The sequence below is a fragment of the Mustela nigripes genome, chromosome 7, assembly GCF_022355385.1.
Source record: "Mustela nigripes isolate SB6536 chromosome 7, MUSNIG.SB6536, whole genome shotgun sequence".
Classification (NCBI taxonomy): Eukaryota; Metazoa; Chordata; class Mammalia; order Carnivora; family Mustelidae; genus Mustela; species Mustela nigripes.
This window is the reverse complement of record NC_081563.1, coordinates 117,135,497-117,155,786: the sequence shown is the minus strand read 5'-3', so window position 1 is coordinate 117,155,786 and position 20,290 is coordinate 117,135,497. Positions and strand designations below refer to the sequence as shown.

The window sequence follows — 20,290 nt, the reverse complement described above, 5'->3', positions numbered from 1 at the left end:
TCCTGAGCAGCACTGCTGGGCCAGGCCTGTGCTAGGAGGCTAGAAGACAGAGGAATTCCACTCAATGGCCAGGCAATGGCCCCCAGCCAGGTGGGGAGACAGCCTCATGAACAACAATACCAGGCAGGTGAGGTCACTGCTAAAAAGAGACAGCAGCCACGTGCACAGATGGAAACCACGGGCACTGCAGACCCTGGGACGACAGAGCTGTCCCAGTACAGGCTTGGCGAGAGGCCCGCACCAGCGGTGTGGGAGACACATACAAATCAAAGGGACTAGCCTCCATGCGGTCCTCTTTCACCTAATTCAGATTCAAATGTTCCCACAAACCCCAAGAGCAGAGACTTACAGGCAACTTTGGGAGGCCTGAGCTCACGGTACCTCCCCAGATGCCCATGTGGGAGCACAGTGGCCGACAGTGGGAAGCAGCGTGATCTCTGGCAAGTCAACACACTTCTGCAAGCCTGCAAATCCTCAGCTATAAAATGGAGATAACAGTACTGATGTCACAGGGGTGTGGTAAAAAGAGAGACAACTACTGTAAAGCCATTAACCAAGTACCCGACACAGATGAATAAAGATTCGTTATAGTTAGGGGGGAAAAAAAGAGATTCCATCTTCAATGTGAGGGCAGTAGGATTCAGAGAGGTGAGAAGCCTTGCCCATAGTCACATGGCCAGTTTTGGAGTCAGGATTTGAACCTGGGTCTGACACATCAGAGGCTCACTGCATCATAATCTCCCTCTGCTCCAGAATCTTCAGCAGACTCCCTGTAGTCCACTCAGTGGAATCTATCCTTGCCATGGAGTGGGGAACTAGCAAAGGCATGAGGCCAGAGAAACCTTGGGCAGGTTCCCTAACCCTGGGTCCCTTGATCTGGGACCCCCAAGTGGGCCCAGGGAGGTCTGTGAATTCCTCCACATGGTTTGCAAAAAGCTTGTGTCTAATGGAGATTCAAGGGAGTCTATCACCTCAAAAGTAACAAACCGTGACTTGACCTCATTTGGCAAGGTTTCTTACCTAGCCAAAGAAGACACAGTACCTACCTTAAAAGGTTATGAGGGGATTAAATGAAGTAGTTTATGAAAAGTACCTGAAACATCCTAAGCTTTCACCAAATGTTGATTTCCCCTGCATTCCTCTCCCCAGGTGATTTCTATCATTGAGCAAATGTTACTGAACATCTACTCGGGCGGATTATCATCCCAGGTGTTGGTGATAAAGTGGTAGACAAGACAGACACTGTGCCTGTCCTCATGGAACTCACAAGGTAGAAACAGACAAAACTAATAATTTCACATACTAATAAGTGCTATGAAGAAAATCCATAGAATGTGATACTGAAGGGGAGATGATGGCATCTGAGGAGGAAACATGTGAATGACAAGAAGGAACAAGTTATGCCAAGATTTAAGGGCAAAGCATCAAGGCAGAGGGAGCAGGAAAGACAAAGCTTCGCTTGAAAGACCTTTGGCCAACAGCCCCTCACTCCCAGCTGCACCACAAACTGAGTCCCCTTGAACAAGTCACAGACCTTCTGAGGCTCAGCTGTGACATCTACAAAATGGGAAGAAAGACACCTTACCTGCTACACCGTGAGGGGACTCAACCAAATGGCTGTTAAGGTCTGGGATCTTCCCCAAGTCTCACCAATAGACACCTGATACTCGTCATTTGGCACCCATCTTGGAGGTGGGGAACCTGTACAGGGAACCCTGGGTCGTGATTTTTTTACTTTTAATTTCATGCTCCACTAGAAATAGTTTCCTTGGTTCCTGGTTAACATAGTAGACTTCTCCTGCCACTTGGGGCCTATTACAGTAACCACTGCTTCAGACTGTCCCCCAGGCACAACAGCAGACAAAGGAAGGACATCATGGAAACACTTGTGCCCATAACCAGACTACCTATTGTTCCCCTTCCGCCAAAAAGATGGAGGACTCCATCTGTCCTGTAGACAGAGAATGTACAAGCTATATTTAAAGGGTTGGAAACATTCTGGCCTCTGGGTTCGGCCACTGATTTATGATCATTTGTAGTTCTCCCTCCTGAACATTTCTTTAATCTGTCCCCTCCTCTCCATCTCTTCTGCCACTGTCTCACACCTTAATGCCCTCTGAGCACGCTCTCTGGGCTTCCAAACTATTTGCCACGCTGTAGCCAGCATCTAAAACATAAGATAGACCCTATCTTTCCCCAGCTCAAAACCCTTAGACAGCTCCCCATCACTCACTGGACATATGCCAACCTTTTTAACGTGGAATCCAAGACTCCCTCTCCAAGAATGAGCTCCTAAGCCTGCTCAACCCCCAGGCCCTCCTCAGTATCTGTACCAAACTCCTCAAGGTCTCTAAAAAGAGTGTAGCCACGCTAAGAATTATTTGCCTTTGCTATTTCTGTTCTTACTACTTGGAACACGGTCCCCCTTCCTGACTCTTACCTCCACACTTACTTCTTTGACTGCTTACACAGTCCTACCTACCCCGAAAGCCTTCCCTGATTCCCCAGAAAAGCACTGTTTACCAGTCTACCTTCTTCATCAGATGTGAAAGCTGTGAAAGCATGACTCTTTTAGTCATGGTTAACTTCCCCAAGCCTAGACTGATAAATTCAGGTTACTTTAATTAAAATTCATATGAGGTGCTTCACATCGAGAAGATCCTGTCATAATGCAGAAAGAAGGAACGGCTAAAAGAACTGGAGGGCTGCCAAGAGCTAAGGTGGAAATAAGGAATCAAGAATCTGCATTCTCAAAAAAAATTGCCCTAGATACTGACACAAATGATCTTAGACATTTTGAGAAACACTGCATCACCCTCAAACATTCCCAACTTAAAAATTGCTGGAAAAGGGGCACCTGGATGGCTCATTTAGTAGAGCCAGCGGCCCCACGTTTGGTATAGAGAATACTTAAAATATTTTTTTAAATTGCTGGAAAAATTAAAATGCTTTTTTTTGGTCTCTACCGCTTCTCCGGCAGTTTTCCTGAGGTTCGAGAAATCAGGTGGTCTTTTCTGGGACTCAGCTGCATGGAAAACAGAAGCCTGGGTTCCAACACTGGCTCAGACTAGAACGTTCTAAGTTACCCTGCGCCGGTCTCTGCCCCTCTCTGGATCGCCCTTATCACACCTACCCCCACAGTGCGTCCCCGAGGTAGTGACTGTCTCATTCTGGGTATCAGTTTCCCCATCTTACAATGGACTTCACCAGCTCTGACGCCCTACAAGCTCTGCAAACCCTTAACTCCGGGCCGACACAGCTTGATTCCGGCCCTCATTCCCAAGGTCCTGCCCGTCTGGCTCCAGACGATGAACCCCTAAAGCCAAGACTTCCCTCACACAGACTGACCCTTCCCGGCCGCCGTCCAGCTCCACAGGCACCGGTCTCCTCCCCCACCCTGCTCTTTATCCTTCCCCACCCGCCCCTTACTGGAGCGGTCCGCGCATGCGCATTGGGTCGCACCGAGGCCCCGCCCCCTGGACAGCGGGTGACTACGCGAGGGGCTAGAGTACCGCGGCAAGCAGGACGGCGAACTAGTAGGTTGGGGAACGGCAACGGCGGCCGGCAAGGGCCACGTTTCCTAGGGAGGATAGACGTGAGGGAGGGGTCTGGCCAGTGATTGGAACCCTGAAGGCAGAGAGATGTTGCAACTCAAACTCGTCGTGGGCAAGGGGAAACTGGTGTCCATTGAGGGGGTTGGGCTGGTGCGTGTTGATCCTAGATTTCTCAGATCTTCTTACTCCCGATCGGGCCGGTGTCGGAGAGAGGGTACTGGCGAGCCAGAGACGGAGTTTAAAAAAAAAAATGGAGGGACCTGGGAGCGATTAGAACCAAACTTTGTCTGGTGTGGGAGCGAACGGGCCCTTCATGTTGGGGCAAGCCTGGGCAGGAGACGGGTGAAGTTGCCCCAGGCTTCACGCAGGCACTGGCCTCGCCCTCGGGATAAAGTCCGACTGAATTTTCTCGTGGGCGTTTTAAGACTTTTGTTGATCGGGTCACAATCTGTCATGCATTCATCATTCATTCATTTCACATTCGCTGAATACAATAGTAGGCGGGCAGGTAGAGAAGAGATTAAGACACACAACTATTTCTATGCTACAGGGGAAACTAGTGGTTTGTAGAAGCCCTGCGTGGAATGCAGGGACAGCTTCTGACACTGAGTCATGAAGGATAGTCAAGAGTGGTGGGGAGTGTTCCAAAGAGAGAAACCTGCAGCATATGCGTAGCCTGGGAGCAGGAGAGAAGCAGGTGTATCCTGGTCAGTGAAATTAACCTCAGTCTGAGTCTAATTAGTGTCCAGGGAAGAGATGATGGTAGCCGGATCGAGGCTCCCGACAGCGGAGGTGGAGAGAAATCAAGGAATTCAAAGCATTCTATATTTAATAGAAACTACAGAATTTGGGGAGACTGCGATTTGGAAGAGAAGATGTATAGGCTTGAGTGCTTGGGTGGGATTCATCAGAGGAGGAGCAGATATGTGGGGAGACAACAACAAATTCTATTCCTGTTCTGCAGGGTCTCCCAGTCAACAGTAGGTCATGACACTTTGGAAGTCAGGAAATCACCAGTGTGAAGGAATAGATTAGAGTGTCCTCAGCAAAATGAATAAAGCCCCAAGGTTGAGACTGTAGAATGAGAAAAACAAAGGGCCCAATCAGTACTTTACTTTACTTTTAAATAATTTTAAATTTATTTATTTATTTATTTATTTGTCAGACAGAGATCACAAGCAGGCAGAGAGGCAGACAGAGAGAGAAGGTGAGGGGAAGCAGGCTCCCTGCCGAGCAGAGAGCCCGATGCGGGGCTTGATCCCAGGACACTGGGATCATGACCTGAGCCAAAGGCAGAGGCTTAACCCACTGAGCCACCCAGGCGCCCCCTTAGTGGTTATCTTTATGTCTTATCTTTCTGTGTCCTCTGTATGTAGTCTAGGGCCTGGCATTAGACGCTGTTCAGTGTTTACCAAGTAAACAAGAATCCAATGGCAAGCAGAGATGTTGGAATTCCAGAGTTGTGAAGAGAAGGGGGCTAATGGAGGGTTCTGTTGCTCTAATGCCAGAATCATAGGTTCTTGTTCCGGCTCTGCCACCAGCCTGCTGTGTGACTTCCTGACAAGTTTTCCACCTGTAAAGTAGATAAAGCCAAAAAAGAAGTTCCCATGTTTAGAGCTCCAAACCCTGCTAAGGAACTACACACAGATTTTTTTTTTTCTCATTTAATCCACATGGCGGCCTTATTTATGGAGGAAGTAGTATTATTATGGGCTCAAACCCAGATCTGACTGAACCCACAGCTTTGTTATGACTCTATGACTGCCCTTATCTCTTGTCAGGACCCTCTTGAAATCACGTAGTCATTTTCTTTCGAAATGTGCTGAGGCCAACAGACTTTCGTAATTGGTTTAGTGCCTCTTCTGCTATAGGGACGGGGAGGTGGAGCTAAATGTGATGGAGGTTCCTTGTTCTCTAGCTCCCTTTTTGGGGACCACTGAGCTGGATAACCATGTTTTTTTCCTAAAATCCAGTAACAATAGGGAAAAACAAAATGAATGAATGACCGGTGTTTCCAGATTTTTATTCAAATCTTCTTAAATCCTTGAGGCCTACTGCAAAATCAGTGAGTATCAAGGTATGAGTTGGTTCATTCCCGTATGTCTCTGGACAGCCTGCTGGACCCCTCCTGCACTTGGGTTTTCATTGTTTCTATCCTGCTAATGTGATTTCTCAAAAATATTTTGTCTTGGTGCTGTGATGATAGATGTCTGTACAAGCAATGTAGTCATGTCCAGCTAGTGAGTTTGCTTCTGGTTAGTATGAGGTAGGAGTTCACTGTAGCTGCATTTCATAGTATTCTACAAAGGGTTTCTCCTACCCACCCTTCCCATTTGAGATCTGCCAACATGGGTTGTGAGCTAGAAGGGAAAATTTGAAAAAAAAAAAAAAAAAAATTTGTTTTAAAGTAGGCTCCATTCCCAGCATGGAACCCAATGCAGGGCTTTAAATCAAGATCTGGCTAAGATCAAGAATCTGATACTTTACCGACTGAGCCACCCAGGTGCCCCAGATGGGAAATTAATAATCTATTGCATGGTTTTTAAATTTGTTAAAAATACAGAGCTACAAAACAAGAACAAAAACAAAACAAAACAAAAAACGTTCCCTCTCCTCCAACCTCTTGAGTGAGAATCTCTGAGTGAGGCCCAGGACTTTGTATTCTTTACCAGGCTCCCCAGAATATTCAGCCAGGTTTGGAAACCACTGGTCTACTCTGTACGCTTATGCCTTGTTGCACAGGTAGGGAATCTGCAGCTACTAGGGGAAGGAACTTACCCCAATCACATATGACATTAGTGCCTCTTTCTCCAATGAAAAGCATTGGGCTGGGAGTCCTGAGACCTGGGTTCAAATGCAGATTTTACTCGCCATTACCTTGGACAAGTCATTTCACCTCTCAGAGATTCCACTTCCTTACCGTGAGACTCATGCTGTCCTTGTGTTAGGAACCAAAAGAGAGAGCCACAGTGGAAGTGCTCTGTCAAGGTTTGCATTCTGCACTCATGCAAGTTAAGAGCTGCCATCCAGTGTTCACTCCTTTGTACCACACCGCGGGTTTCATTGGTTGCTGGGGCCCCGGGCATCTATCCCCAAGCCTTCCCCTCTCCTCCTGCTGCAGGTTGGGATGGCCACCGGCTGGGGGAGCCTCTTGCAAGATGAACAGCAGCTGGAGGAGCTGGCGCGGCAGGCTGTGGACAGGGCCCTGGCGGAGGGAGTGTTGCTGAGAACCTCACGGGAACCCAGCTCCTCTGATGTAAGCCCCTGACTCCTCCCCACAGCACCGACCACACCGCTCTGGAGCCTAAAGCTCATTATCTGGTCCCTGCCGACTAAAGGCAGCCCCTTTCTGTCCAAGACATGCTTTTCCTTTGTTTAATTTTTTTCAATAACACAGTTGATCTCTAAATATATGTAAAAAGTAACCTGCCAGGGCAATCAATTTAAGTCTGGGGTTTCGAGTGTGACTTAGGCAAGATTCGTACCCTCTCTCAGCTGTGGTTTCTTCAAATAACAAAAAAGGGATAATAATGGGACCTGCCCCATCAAGTTGGTAATACAATAAGATCATTCACATGAAGCACTTTGCCCAGTGAACTATTATTTTGTAAGACCCCCTAATCACAGTGTGGGGGGTATAGCTCTACAATTGGTTTGTGTATATTCCTCTCTGTGCATTTATATACATATTTGTGTATATAGAGAAATGACGTGCCTTTCTTTTCTTTTCTTTTTTGTGCCTTTCTTTTTTAAGTTTCTTCTTTTTTTAATAACCTCTATACCCCATGCAGGGCTCAAACCCACAACTCCCAGATGTATTTTGGTGCCCCAAAATACATGGTTTTCTAAAAAACAAATTGGATCATATAGATTATACAAATTACTGCTTGCTGTGTTTTTTATTTTTTTGAAGATGTCTGTTTTTTATTTGTTAGAGAGAGAGAGCACAAGTAGGGGAAGCAGCAGGCAGAGGGAGAAGCAGGCTCCCCATTCAACAAGGAGCCTATTGTGGGACTCGATGACAGGACCCTGGGATCGTGACCCGAGCCAAAGGCAGACGCTCCACCAACTGAGCCACCCAGGTGACTCTAAAAATTTTATTTATTTATTTGAGAGAGAGAGAGCACGAGAGGGGAAAGGCTTAGAGGGAGAAGCAGACTCCCCACTGAGAGGAGCCTGATGCGGGACTCCATCCTGGACCTCCAGGATCATGACCTAAACCAAAGACAGTCGCTTAACCAACGAAGCCACCCAGGCACCCTGGGATTTTGTTTTTCATTTATCGATCTGTTTTAGACTCTTTGCAACTCCCTCCAATAGGATTAGCTTCATTCTAATACTTGGTGTTCTAGGTGTGGATGGATCACAGTTCAACTTTTCTCTGTTGAGAAAAGGCCGTTTAGGTGATTCCTAATGTTTTATGATTATAAACAGCACTCCAGGAGCAGCGTACATGGCTACTGGGTATCTGGATGAGAGCTTCTCTAGGGTTGATACATAAAAGTAGAAATGCTGAGTCCAAACCACATCTTTTAAAGGTCTCATCCTTTAAAAAAAAAATCTTTATTTTGTGACTCGGTAAGACATTTTCATGGTTCAGAGGGCAGAGTTTACAGTTTAACCCTCCCTCCCACATTCCCTAACCACCTGTTCTATCTGAAGGCAGATTCTTATTTATTCTTTCATATAATTTACTCTTAACCAAAAATGTATATATTTCTTTTTCCCACTTTTTGCACAAAGTGTCCTAGACAAGCTCTTTGGTGCCTTGCTTTTTTCTTTTTACTTAGTAGTATGCCCTATGACGGTCCTTGTTAGAGCTGCCACCATCTTTCTTTACCAAGTCACATTCTTTTTTTTCTTGTGTATGCCCAGAACCTAGTTAAGGATCTGGTGGAGAGTCCAGACTCTGTAAATGTTTAGTGAGGCCTCAGTGAATGAGAATGGCTGTCACCTAAGGTAGGTTCATACTGTGGAAGGTCTGCCTCTGGCTTTAGGGATATAATTGCTTGGTTTGTGAACCTTACATTATGGGAACCGCTTGTCTGAACCCAGGATTGAGCATTTTCCCTTCCAAGATTTTTTTTTTTTTTTCTATTCAGTAGGTATTGTGTAAAGGTCTGACACTTGGTCTTTTAGAAGTTAATGGAGCCTAGAAGAGGCACAGGCCTCGATAAGAGTCCCAATTCAGAGAAAAAAGACAGGAAATGTGTGAGTGTGTGTGTGTGTGTGTGTGTGTGTGAAATAGAGGGAGAGATTTCATTCCAAATCTTTACCAGGTGCCTGTTCTATGCCAGACCATTCTAGGCACTGAGGACACAGAGGCCCTGGCCTCTGAAATGCATGGTCTAGTTGGAGAAGGTGCCAGAAAACAACATTAAGTAATGTCAGTTCTATGAGGAAACATAGATAGCTTGCTGCACAACATTAGATATCATTTATTGAGTATTTACTACGTGCCAGGCACTATTCTGAACACTTAGGAATCGCTAACTCATGTAAGTCTCACCACACTAGAGGTGAGGAAACCAAGGCCCACAGAAGTTAAGTAACTGGCCCGAGGTCACGTGAATGGTGGGGTAATTGGCAAAGCCAGAATTGAAATCCAAAGAGTTTACCTCCTGAGTCCATGCTCTGACCTTCCATTCTTTACTGCCCCTCTCAGGAAATTGTATGGGACACCTAGAAAATGGAGCAACTCCTTAGTTGTATTTGAACATATCTAGATCTTAAAAAATAAATGGAGGTCGTGTGCCTAGGTGGCTCAGTCGGTTGGGCATCTGTCTTCCACTCCATTCATGATCCCAGGGTCTTGGGATCAAGGCCCGCATCAGGCTCCCTGCTCAGTGGAGAGCCTGCTTCTCCCTTCTCTCCCCCTGCCCTTTACCACCACTGATGCTTGTGTGTCCATGCTCTCTTTCTCTCTCTCAAATAAATAAATAAAATCTTTAAAAAATAATAAAGGGGAAGAGAACAGCATGGCAGAGGCATGCTTGGCTGACTTAGTCAGTAGGGTATGTGACTCTTGATCTCAGGATTGTGAGTTCAAGCCCCATGTTGGGCATGGAGCCTCCTTAAAATAAATAAAAACATTAAAAAAAAAAAAAACCCAGCATGGCAGAGGCCCCATATTAGGAAAAGGCAAAAACTGTTCAAGAGTGGGACAGAAGACAGGCCAAAGTCAGATAACGCAGAGGCTTCTGATACCGGGTGGAAGAGGAACGTGAACTTTATCCTATAGATTGGGGTGACACACTTGCCCTGTGCGGACTGAATAGTAGGCTCCTGCAGATTTAGGGAGTTAATTTAAAAAAAATTTTTTTAAAGATTTTATTTATTTCTTTGACAGATAGAGATCACAAGTAGGCAGAGAGGCAGGCAGAGAGAGAGAGGAGGAAGCAGGCTCCCCGCTGAGCAGAGAGCCCGATGTGGGGCTCGATCCCAGGATCCTGGGAATATGACCTGAGCCGAAGGCAGAGGCTTTAACCCACTGAGCCACCCAGGCGTCCCAATTAAAAAAATTTTTTTAAAAAGCATGTGAACAGGGTACAAAATTTAAAAGGTATTCAGTGTAGAATAAATCTTCCTCTAGCCACTGTTTCCCTCCCCAGAGGCAAGCATTATTAACAGTTTTTTCACCAGAGTGTCTTTAAAAAGTCAGAGCTACTGATTTGGTTGTTTTGTTTTATTATGAAATTTAAAAACAAACAAAACAATAGATATCCAGCTTATCTGGAAAAGTCAGATCCCCCAACAACCCTGCCCACTTTGCTACATGGCACCAACTGGTAAGCGTGGAGTTCTGGCCCCTTAGGGGAGATGGGCGCTCTTCTTCCCATCACTCTTTTTGTTTCTCTGAATCTGAAGCGGAGTGTTTCTTGTCATGCATGTGCTATAGCTGTTCTTACTACAGCAGAGAACTATTACTCGGTGTCTGTGTCTCTATAAAAATGAAAATACTGTTTTAGCCTTTGGCCTATGCACAGCAGGAAATAGCTCTATACTATTGATCCTAAATTTAAGCGAGCATGATGAGTCATGGGGACAGAGGAAGAGGAAAGTCTGGTTTTTTAGAAGGAGTGTGGGCATGAGCTGGGAGAGACAGAGAAAGAAGGAGAATCTTTTTTTTTTTTTTTTAAGATGTTATTTATTTATTTGTCAGAGAGAGCACAAGCAGGTGGAGTGGGAGAGAGAAGCAGGCTCCCTGCTGAGCGAGGAGCCCGATGCGGGACTTGATCCCAGGATCCTGGGACCATGACCTGAGCCCAAGGCAGTGGCTTAATCGACTGAGCCACCCAGGCGTCTGGAGAAGGAGAATCTTAAGCGGGCTCCATGCCCAGTACAGAGCCTGACACGGGGCTTGATCTCAACCCTGAGATTATGACCTGAGCCCAAACCAAGAGTTGCCCACTTAACCCTACTGAACCACCCAGGCACCCCAGAGGGAACTCTTATCAGAAAAAATATTTTGAGAGTTTTTCAGGCCAAATGAGGGCTGTTGGAAGCGGCAGACTTCTGAGTTTTAAAGCTAAGGAAACTGGGCGCCTGGGTGGCTCAGTTGGTTGGACGTCTGCCTTCGACTCAGGGTCATGATCTCTGGGTCCTGAGATCGAGCCCCATGTCGGGCTTCCTGCTCAGCAGGGAGTCTGCTTCTCCTCCCTCTGCCCCTCCAGCCCACTCTTGTTCTCTCTCTCTCTCAAATTAAAAAAAAAAACAAAATCTTTTAAAATAACAAAGCCTAGGAAACACCCTATAGTCGTCAAGCATGCACTCAGGGTATGAGATCATCCCTCCTGTAGTCTGCAGTAATTCCCAGTCTAACACATAAGAGCAAGAAGCTGGAAAAAACCTCCCTGTTACAAATATCCTTCCTCAGTTTTGTCTTCTGAGATTCTGAGAAGGGCAATTTGGGAATTATCTACCAAAAAAATTTTTTTTAAAGATTTTATTTATTTATTTGACAGAGAGAGATCACAAGTAGGCAGAGAGGCAGGCAGAGAGAGAGAGGAGGAAACAGGCTCCCTGCTGAGCAGAGAGCCCCATGCGGGACTCAATCCCAGGACCCTGAGATCATGACCTGAGCCGAAGGCAGCAGCTTAACCCACTGAGCCACCCAGGCGCCCTCTACCAAAATTTTAAGTGGATTTATCCTCATTACCTGCTATTTCCACCTTTTAAATGTACAATTTATGGACTTTCTCACACACAAAAGAACTAGAATATATATTCTAGGATATTGGTTGAAGCATTGATTATAAAGGGATGGGGGAAGGAAACCAGCTAAATGTTCATAATAGAAAGCTAGATTCAATAAATTGATTTCTATGCAATGGAATACTGTACAGCTATTAAAAAGAATGAGAGTTCTTTATTTGAACATATATGGAAATGACCCTGAAATATTTATAAAGCAAAGGACAGAACTATATATATATAGATATGTATTTTATATATCAATATATATTTATATATAATATATAAATATTATATATTAGATAATAATATATAATATGACTATATATATACACATGTGTGTGTGTGTGTGTGTATATATCTCATGTGCCTCTGTGTGTATAGAAAAAGGCAAAATATGAATGTATACATATAGTCTAAAGGATATGGGAGACACTAGTATACCACTTGCCTCTGGGGAGAACTGAGTCACCGGGGCCAGAGCGGGAGTGAGATATACTTTTCACTGTGTATCCTTCTGTCTCTTTTGACTTTTGTATCATGTGTTTGTATTATCTGTTCAAAATAATATTTTTAAATAAATATATCATGCCAAGTTCTAATGCCATACACTTGTACTGCCATAATGGCAAACGGATATTAACTCCAGTTAAACTCAGGAATGCTTCATAAAATAAGTCATAAAGTCATCTTATCATCTCCTACCCAAATTCCAGTTCATTTGTTGTTGTGAATCTCAGAAGGCACGAGCCCTTCTAGAAATAGTGTTCCAGATGGCATTTGGGTTTCTCGGTTCTGCCCAAGTCCAAGCTTAACTCCCTGCTTGGCAACATGAGTCACCATCTCCAACCCTGGGGGGAAACCACTCCTAACTTCTACTCTGGGGGCTGGAGTTCACTTCTGCTGCACCCCTTACCAGCAGGACTGTCTCTCTCCCCCAGCCAGAAGGCAAGGGGACTGGGGCGTGAGCTCCTGGCATGAAGAGCGTCCTGGGTTTAGATAATCGGCTGGCCGGGAGCTGTGAGTATATGTGTGTGTCGTTTATCAACCACCGTAGTTCAAATCTTAGTGCCGTGTAACACATGGCACATTATATCATTTTGGGTATGTTACTCAATCTTTCTGAGACTCAATTCCCATGTCTATTTATTAAGAATAGATAATGCTAATGTCTGCCTCACAGAGATAAATGATATATCCATGTAAGGATATTTAAAACAGCGCTGTGCACCCAGTAAGTGCTCAGTGATTTCTTATTCATTTTTTGTCTTTGTTTTTTGCTGTTTTGCTTCCCACTCTTTTTTAATGTAAAGAGATGAAATATTACAGAGTCTAAAACTTCCCTTTATACCCCTTCATCATGCTGTTTGCTCCCTCTCTTCCCGGAGGGAACTGCGATTTTGCAGTTTGTGTGTCTTCCACAAATGTTGGCCGCACTTTCCGTGGGGTTGTTTGCAGGAAGACAACCCGTTCATGGGTGTTCTTCCCCTGCCCACTCTTTCTCCCCGATCAGGTGGTAAGCTACGCCCCATTCACGCTCTTCCCCTCACTGGTCCCCAGTGCCCTGCTGGAGCAGGCCTATGCCGTGCAGATGGACTTCAACGCGCTGGTGGATGCCGTCAGCCAGAATGCTGACTTTCTGGAACAGACACTCTCCAGGTACTGGGTTCTGGGGCCTTAAGGGCTGGGAACTGCTGGAACCAGGGGACCAGAAGACTGGGGAGCCATGAGGTGTTGCTCTGGCAGCCGACTTGGCTGGGTGGGGGACAGGCACTCCCCAGAAGAACAAAAAAGAGTAGACTAGATGTCGGGAGGTCTGGCTTCTAATCCTGGCTCTAATCCTCACTTGCGTGGCCTCAAGAAAGTCCCTTTCTTTCTCTGGGCCTCGGTTTCTTCATCTGTGAAGTGGGGAGATGGCCCACATCTAAGATCCCTTCCAACACTGACATTCCGTGATTCTCTGATCCAGAGTTCTGTTTGGAATTAGGGAAGGTCAGCGTAGTTTTAGAGAAAACAAAGGACAGAGAAGATTATTAGGCATGAAGTCAGATTTCCTGCTTCTTTCTTGCTCCCTCAGTCCCCTTATCTCTGGAAGAGATGGGGTATAGACTGGACCACACCCAGGGCACTGAGGCTGTAGAACCCCTGAATGGCTCATCCCACCCACGCCTCTCTGTCTCTTCTCCCTTGATCCTTTTTTTCTCTTCAGACCCTGAGGCAAGGGAAATTACTTTAGAATTAAATTCTTTATTTTAGAATTAAATATATATATGTATGTGTATATATGTACGTGTATATATGTAGAAAGAGAGACTAGACATCCATACTTGCATGTCTGATTAATTTTCCAAAAGAAAACAATTTATTTCATTACAGACAAATGTTTTTTAAATATTTTATTTTAAACTAATCTCTATATCCAATGTGGGGCTCAAATTCACAGCTCTAACACCAAGAGTTGCATGCTCCACCGACTGAGCCAGCCAAGTGCCCCAGACACAAAATCTTTTAAAAATGTGCACATTGTGGGGGCACCTTGGTGGCTCAGTCATTTGAGCGTCCAACTCTTGATTTTGGTTCAGGTCATGATCTCGGGATTGTGAGATCAAGCCCCAGGTTGGGCTCCACGCTGAGCATGGAGTCTGCTTAATTAAGATTCTTTCTCTCCTCCCTCTGAAGCTCACCCCCTGCTTGTGCTCACTCTCTCTCCTTAAAAGAAAGAAAAAAGTGCCCATTGGTGTGAGGTTGAACATGAGAAGGGATCTTAATGGTAAGAGGTTTGAAAACCAATGACTTGGAGCTAAAAACCCAATGAGTTAAGAAAAACAAGCAAACCATGAGTTACGAATGTACAAACCCTACCACCACCTTCCCCCCAGATCTTTATCGGGGTGAACCTGGCTTTTGTACCTGTGATTCTGGACTGTGAGGTTTATGAGCAGCCTGATTTATGACCTGTGCCCTAAAGACTCAATGATAATGGAGACCTCTGCTGTCCTTCTCTGCAACCCTGCATTCCCTTTTTCCCTGTCTCTGAAACACACACAAATCCTAGCTTGTAAGGTATAGAGCCCCAGGATTACACATGCTAAAATTGCAGCATAGGGTCTGGGCTTGAAGGGGAACATCTCTTCAGAAAAGAGATAATGTATCTTAACTTTTCTGGAGGCTGAAGCCCAGCTGGGGGCTGTCCTCACCAAGGGTTGGAAAGAACCCTTGGGAGAGAACTGGTTGGGGAACAGAGGAACTGCAGGGCAGGCCTGAGCTATATGAGCTCAGTGGGGTCCCTGTAACAAGGTGAGCCCATGAGTCAGGCTTGACCATGCAGAGACTGCCCTGAGTCTTGACAGACAAGTGTGGTGTTGGTTACTGGTGGGTGTCTCTTCCTGAGGTTCCAGAAAAAACCATACTAGATGGGCTCCTACATTGTGTCACATGTCCCAGCAGCACACTGAGCCATGATGATTAGCTGACACAGACAGACGCAGGCAGAGCTAGCTCTACCCTCATGTTTATAGTCAAATAGGAGGAATTTCCAGAAATCAAATGGAAAATTACAACCTAATCTGTGCTATAAAGGAGAGATCCACAGTGCTCTGAGAGCACACAGCAGGGAAATCTGATCCAGACATGGAAGGCTACCCTGAGGAAGTCACATTATATGGGGACACGCTGAAGGAAAAAATATGGGATATTTAGCATGTATCAGAAGAACCTCTGGGACATAGGGCATAACCGCTGTCTTTTAATCTCTGAGAGTTGCTGTGTAAGAGGTGGAGAAGACTTGTCCTTGACAAGGTCCCAGAATGCAGGAGAAGCTATGAGGAGACTTAATGTTAGGTCAACCAGAAGGCTAACCAACTATCTGCCCTATTCAAAGATGGAATGGTTTTATCACCTTCCATTTTTAGTTTCTTTTGGGGCCAGACACTAGGTTCAGTTCTGTACCTTTCACAGCTCTTTTGCCCTTCACCACAACTCTAATTCTTTTCCTATTAATCTTTCACTTTCATCTTTCACAGATGGGCAAACTGAGACCCAGAAATTTGCCCAGTAGTGAGTGGTGGAGCTGGAATTTGAACCCAGCTCATCTGGCTCTCCAACTGGATTCTAAACCACCGTTCTCTACCGGGTTGATGTGGGTGTACAAGTTTGGGTCAGTAGACCCAGAAATTCATGAAGCAATAGACAAGAGTGGAGCTACTTGACCTTTATGGTCCCATATAGCCTAGAAAATGCTCTATTTCCTTCTCCAGCACCGTCAAGAGGGACAATTTCACTGCTCATCTCTTCGACATCCACAAGCAAGTCCTGAAAGAGGGCATTGCTCAGGTAACCAGTCCCCATCCCACCCCAATGCAGGATGTGTGCCTCCCTTTTTTGACCAGAAGAATTTGGCCTGAGCTCAGGGGAATCTGCCTGTCATTGGTCCCCACTGAGTTTGTACATCAGTGACCAATCTTGGGGTGACCATAAGAATGATTCCACTGGGTTTTGGAACATTAGCCAGCAACTCTGATCTCTATGTAGAATTCACGTTTCCTGTCTGTTCCAGAGCTAGGCCCTCAGTCAGGCCCTGCGCAAATGTACTCAGTCTTCAGTTTTCCCCCACAGACTGTGTTCCTGGGCCTGAATCGTTCAGACTACATGTTCCAGTGCAATGCAGATGGCTCCGCAGCCCTGAAACAGATTGAAATCAACACCATCTCTGCCAGCTTTGGAGGCCTGGCCTCCCGCACCCCAGCTGTGCACCGGTGGGTCCCTTGGGCAATACTGGGCACACTGGTGGGGTGAAAGCCTAATAGGCCTACAATTACAGGTGGGGGCAGGGGTCTCCAATTCTGACTGTGCCCACTTGGGACCTGGGCCCTGTGTTTCCCCTCACAGCAGTTTCCACTTGTAATTAGGTCTTAGTATTGCAAGGAGAGAAGGGACCTCGTGATACATCTAGTCCTGCCCCTTCATTGTACAAGGTAGTATTCCAGGCTGAGGAAATAGTATCCGAGGTGAGAAGGAGCTTTGAAGGCCTGAAAAGAGTTCAGGATCTGTGGCAGAGAGGGATCAGTGACTTCCCATTGGAAGGCGGGACCTAGCAGCAGCCACTTCTGGCCAGCAGTGATTCTCCATGTTGCCGTGATTCCAGATGGTCTGCAGCCAGATTCCAGATAGCAAGCACCTGGGGCTCAGGGAAAGGAGTCCCAGCCCAATGAGAGGCTGGTATAGAGAAGGAACACAGGGTCTCAGGGCTGTGGGCACGTGCACAGGGCCAGAGTGTGAGTGTCCCGGTATATTCCAGCCTGAGCACGGTGATAAGATGCATTCTTAGTGTTCAGCTAATTCTCAAAAGTGGTGTTCCTATCAGTGTCTGTGAGTCACAGGCAGAATGGTCTTCCAGATCCATCCAATTACCGAACAAACATCTCTCTTCCAACAGACATGTTCTCAATGTCCTGAGTAAGACCAAAGAAGCTGCCAAGATCCTCTCCAATAATCCCAGCGAGGGACTGGCCCTGGGGATCGCCAAAGCCTGGGAGCTCTACGGCTCAGCCAAGTAAGGGGGACAAAAAGTGGCCGAAGAGTCCTGCTTTAGATGCAGTATTCATGGCTGTAGCAACTGCTTCTTTGCTCACCATCATTAGGAAAGAAGGGATTTTTTTTCAGGAAATAGAAGCTTACACCTTTAAGTGCCAAGATTGTTTTAATGGGGCTTGGGGGCTTTCTTCTTAAATAAGAGATGCAGACTGTAATTGAATCTTCTCTTGTTGGCTAGAGGTCCTCATTATCCTTCAGTGACTGCAGTATCTGTCAATTACTGCACCTTGATGTAACAGAAGGCAGAGAAGCTACCTAGACTTAGAGAGGTATGGGAGGCCATTTCCTGCACTAATGGTCCCAACTGTTAGGTTTTATGCTCCTGTTCCTTTTCTTCAAAGATTTTCTATTTCTCTACTCTCAGCTCTTACTTCATACCGCGGTCAGTGTGCTTCCTGTCGCCAGACCTCCTTTCTGATTTGCTGAGGTTTGGGAAAGCAGGTGGTCTGGGTTGTTATGTAGTGTCTAATGAGCGTGAGAGCCTCTTGGATGAGTAAATGCATAAGGTTCGATTTAGGGATTCTGTTGTGTCTGTTTTAGCTGCTTAGAGGCATTTTTTGCTTCCTTCCTATTTCTCAACCGTGTTCCAGATGTATAAGGATGCCAGGTAGGTGACTTCTGGATAAATGAGGGGCCACTGTACCAACAGTTGTTGCAATGTTTACATAGCTTTAATAGTTAACCCTTAATGAGCACTTCCTAGTGCCACACTTTGTGCTAAGTACTTTACACAGATGATCTCATTAGATCCCCCCATCAAACACTTGGAGATAGAGACCACCCATCTCCCATTTTATAGCTGAGGAAACGGGTTCAGAGAAGTGAATTGTTCAAGGTCAAATGGCGGGTTGGTGGTAGAGCCCAGAGTCTACTGCCTCTAGAATCTTCATTCTTAATCACTTTATTGCCTCTGAGAGAGCCTCTCTGGGCCTGCTAAGCCTCACTAAGACTCAAGACACGTTGGACTCTGAGTATTTAGAAGGCATCAGATGAATACTTTATCAAGTAGAGTTCTTAGCTAAGTTGTATTTTAAGAGATGGAAGCCAGGAAGGAGTCAGCCGGGGAACTGCTGATGGACAGATGCTGCAGAGGGTTTCTCCAACTAGGCTGTGAATGACATGCAAAGACTCATGTGCCCAGAGCTGGGCTCTGGTGCGTAGGAGCTGTGGGCGCCTGAGCCGGGACTGGCTTCTCTCATTTTGAAAATCAGATAGGCACTCCTGCTCACCCAGCATGTGACCTTCACTAAGTCCATTCTTTCCTCCGAGCAGCAGTTTCCTCATTTGTAAAATGGGGATGATAATAACAATACCTAAAAGGGTAGAAGTGACCATTAAATGAAAGCATGGCTTTGAAAAAATGCTATGAAAAAACTTGGTAAGAAATGGAACAGTCTCTTCAATAAATGGTGTGGGGAAAATTGGACAGCAACATGCAGAAGAATGAAACTGGACCACTTTCTTACACCATTCACAAAAATAAATTCAAAATGGTTGAAGGACCTCACTGTGAGACCATCAAAATCCTTGAGGAGGACACAGACAGCAACCTCTTTAACCTCAGCTGTAACAACTTCTTAGTAGTCATGTTGCCTGAGGCAAAGGAAACAAAAGCAAAAATGAACTATTGGGACTTCATCAAGATAAAAAACTTTTGCACAGCAGAGGAAACCATCAAATAAACTAAAAGGCGCAACCTTTGGAATGGGAGAAGATACTTGCAAATAACATATCTGATAAAGGGTTAGTATCCAAACTATATAAAGAACTTACATAACTCAACACCCAGAAAACAAATAATCCAGTTAAAATGGGCAGAAGATGTGAATAGACATTTTTGCAAAGAAGGTATTCAGATGGCCAACAGACATATGAAAAGATGTTCAGCATCAGTCATCATCACAGAAATACAAATCAAACTATAATGAGATATCACTTCATACCTGTCAGAATGTCTAAAATTAACACAGGAAACAACAGATATTGGCAAGGATGCAGAGAAAGGGGAACCCTCTTGCACTATTTGTGGGAATGCAAACTGGTGCAGCCGCTCTGGAAAAGAATATGGAGGTTCCTCCAAAAGTCAAAAATAGAACTATTGTATGACCCAGCAATTGCACTATTAGGTATTTACCCACATAACAGAAAAATACTGATTCAAAGAGATAAATGCACCCCAATGTTTATAGCAGCATTATCAGTAATAGCCAAATTCTGGAAAGTGCCCAAATGTTCGTCAACTCATGAGTTAATAAAGAATGAAATCTTGCCATTTGCAATAAATGGATGAAGCTGGCATGTGTTATGCTAAGAGAAATAAGTCAAAGACAATACTATATGATTTTACTCATACATGTCATTTAAGAAAAAAAACAGATAAACACAGTCGGGGAAAGAAAAAGAGGCAAACCAGAAAACAGACTCTTACTGTTTTGTTTTGTTTTTTAAGATTTTTATTTATTTGAGGGGCGGGGAGAACAAGAGCAGGGAGAGGGAGAAGCAGACTCCCTGCTGAGCAGGGAGACCCATGCAGGGCTAGATCCCAGGATGCTGCGATCATGACCTGAGCCAAAAGCAGATGCTTAACTGACTGAGCCACCAGTCAGTGGCTTTTAACTACAGAGAACAAACTGAGGGTTACTGGAGGGGAGGTGGGCAGGGGATGGATTAAATGAGTGATGGGTATTAAGGAGGGCACTTGTGGTAAGCACTGGGTGTTGTATCACTATATTCTACCCCTGAAACTAATGTTACACCAAATGTTAACTAGCTGGAATTTTTTTAAAAAGAGATTTTATTTATTTATTTGACTGAGAGAGAGATCACAAGTAGGCAGAGAGGCAGGCAGAGAGAGAGGGGGGAAGCAGACTCCCTGCTGAGCAGAGAGCCCGATGTGGGGCTCAATCCCAGGACCCTGGGATCATGACCTGCCTTCGGCTCAGGTCATGATC

The 20,290-nt window shown here is 45.4% G+C and overlaps 1 protein-coding gene across 3 annotated transcripts in view; it reads left to right on the top strand.

Annotated features, from left to right (window-relative positions):
- The first annotated feature begins 3,447 nt into the window (after positions 1–3,447).
- Positions 3,448–20,290, top strand: part of GSS (glutathione synthetase) — a 28,566-nt gene continuing 11,723 nt past the window's right edge. Inside the window, exons 1-6 of one of the 3 annotated variants that reach the window (XM_059406852.1) lie at positions 3,448–3,536; positions 6,676–6,810; positions 13,261–13,406; positions 16,004–16,079; positions 16,362–16,501; positions 17,182–17,298. In XM_059406852.1, the coding sequence (XP_059262835.1) occupies positions 6,682–6,810; positions 13,261–13,406; positions 16,004–16,079; positions 16,362–16,501; positions 17,182–17,298 (608 nt within the window). In that variant the 5' untranslated portion in view covers positions 3,448–3,536; positions 6,676–6,681. Of the gene's footprint in view, positions 3,537–3,599; positions 3,705–6,675; positions 6,811–13,260; positions 13,407–16,003; positions 16,080–16,361; positions 16,502–17,181; positions 17,299–20,290 lie in introns of those variants that run through there. The other 2 variants (XM_059406853.1, XM_059406851.1) reach the window with 2 other exon arrangements.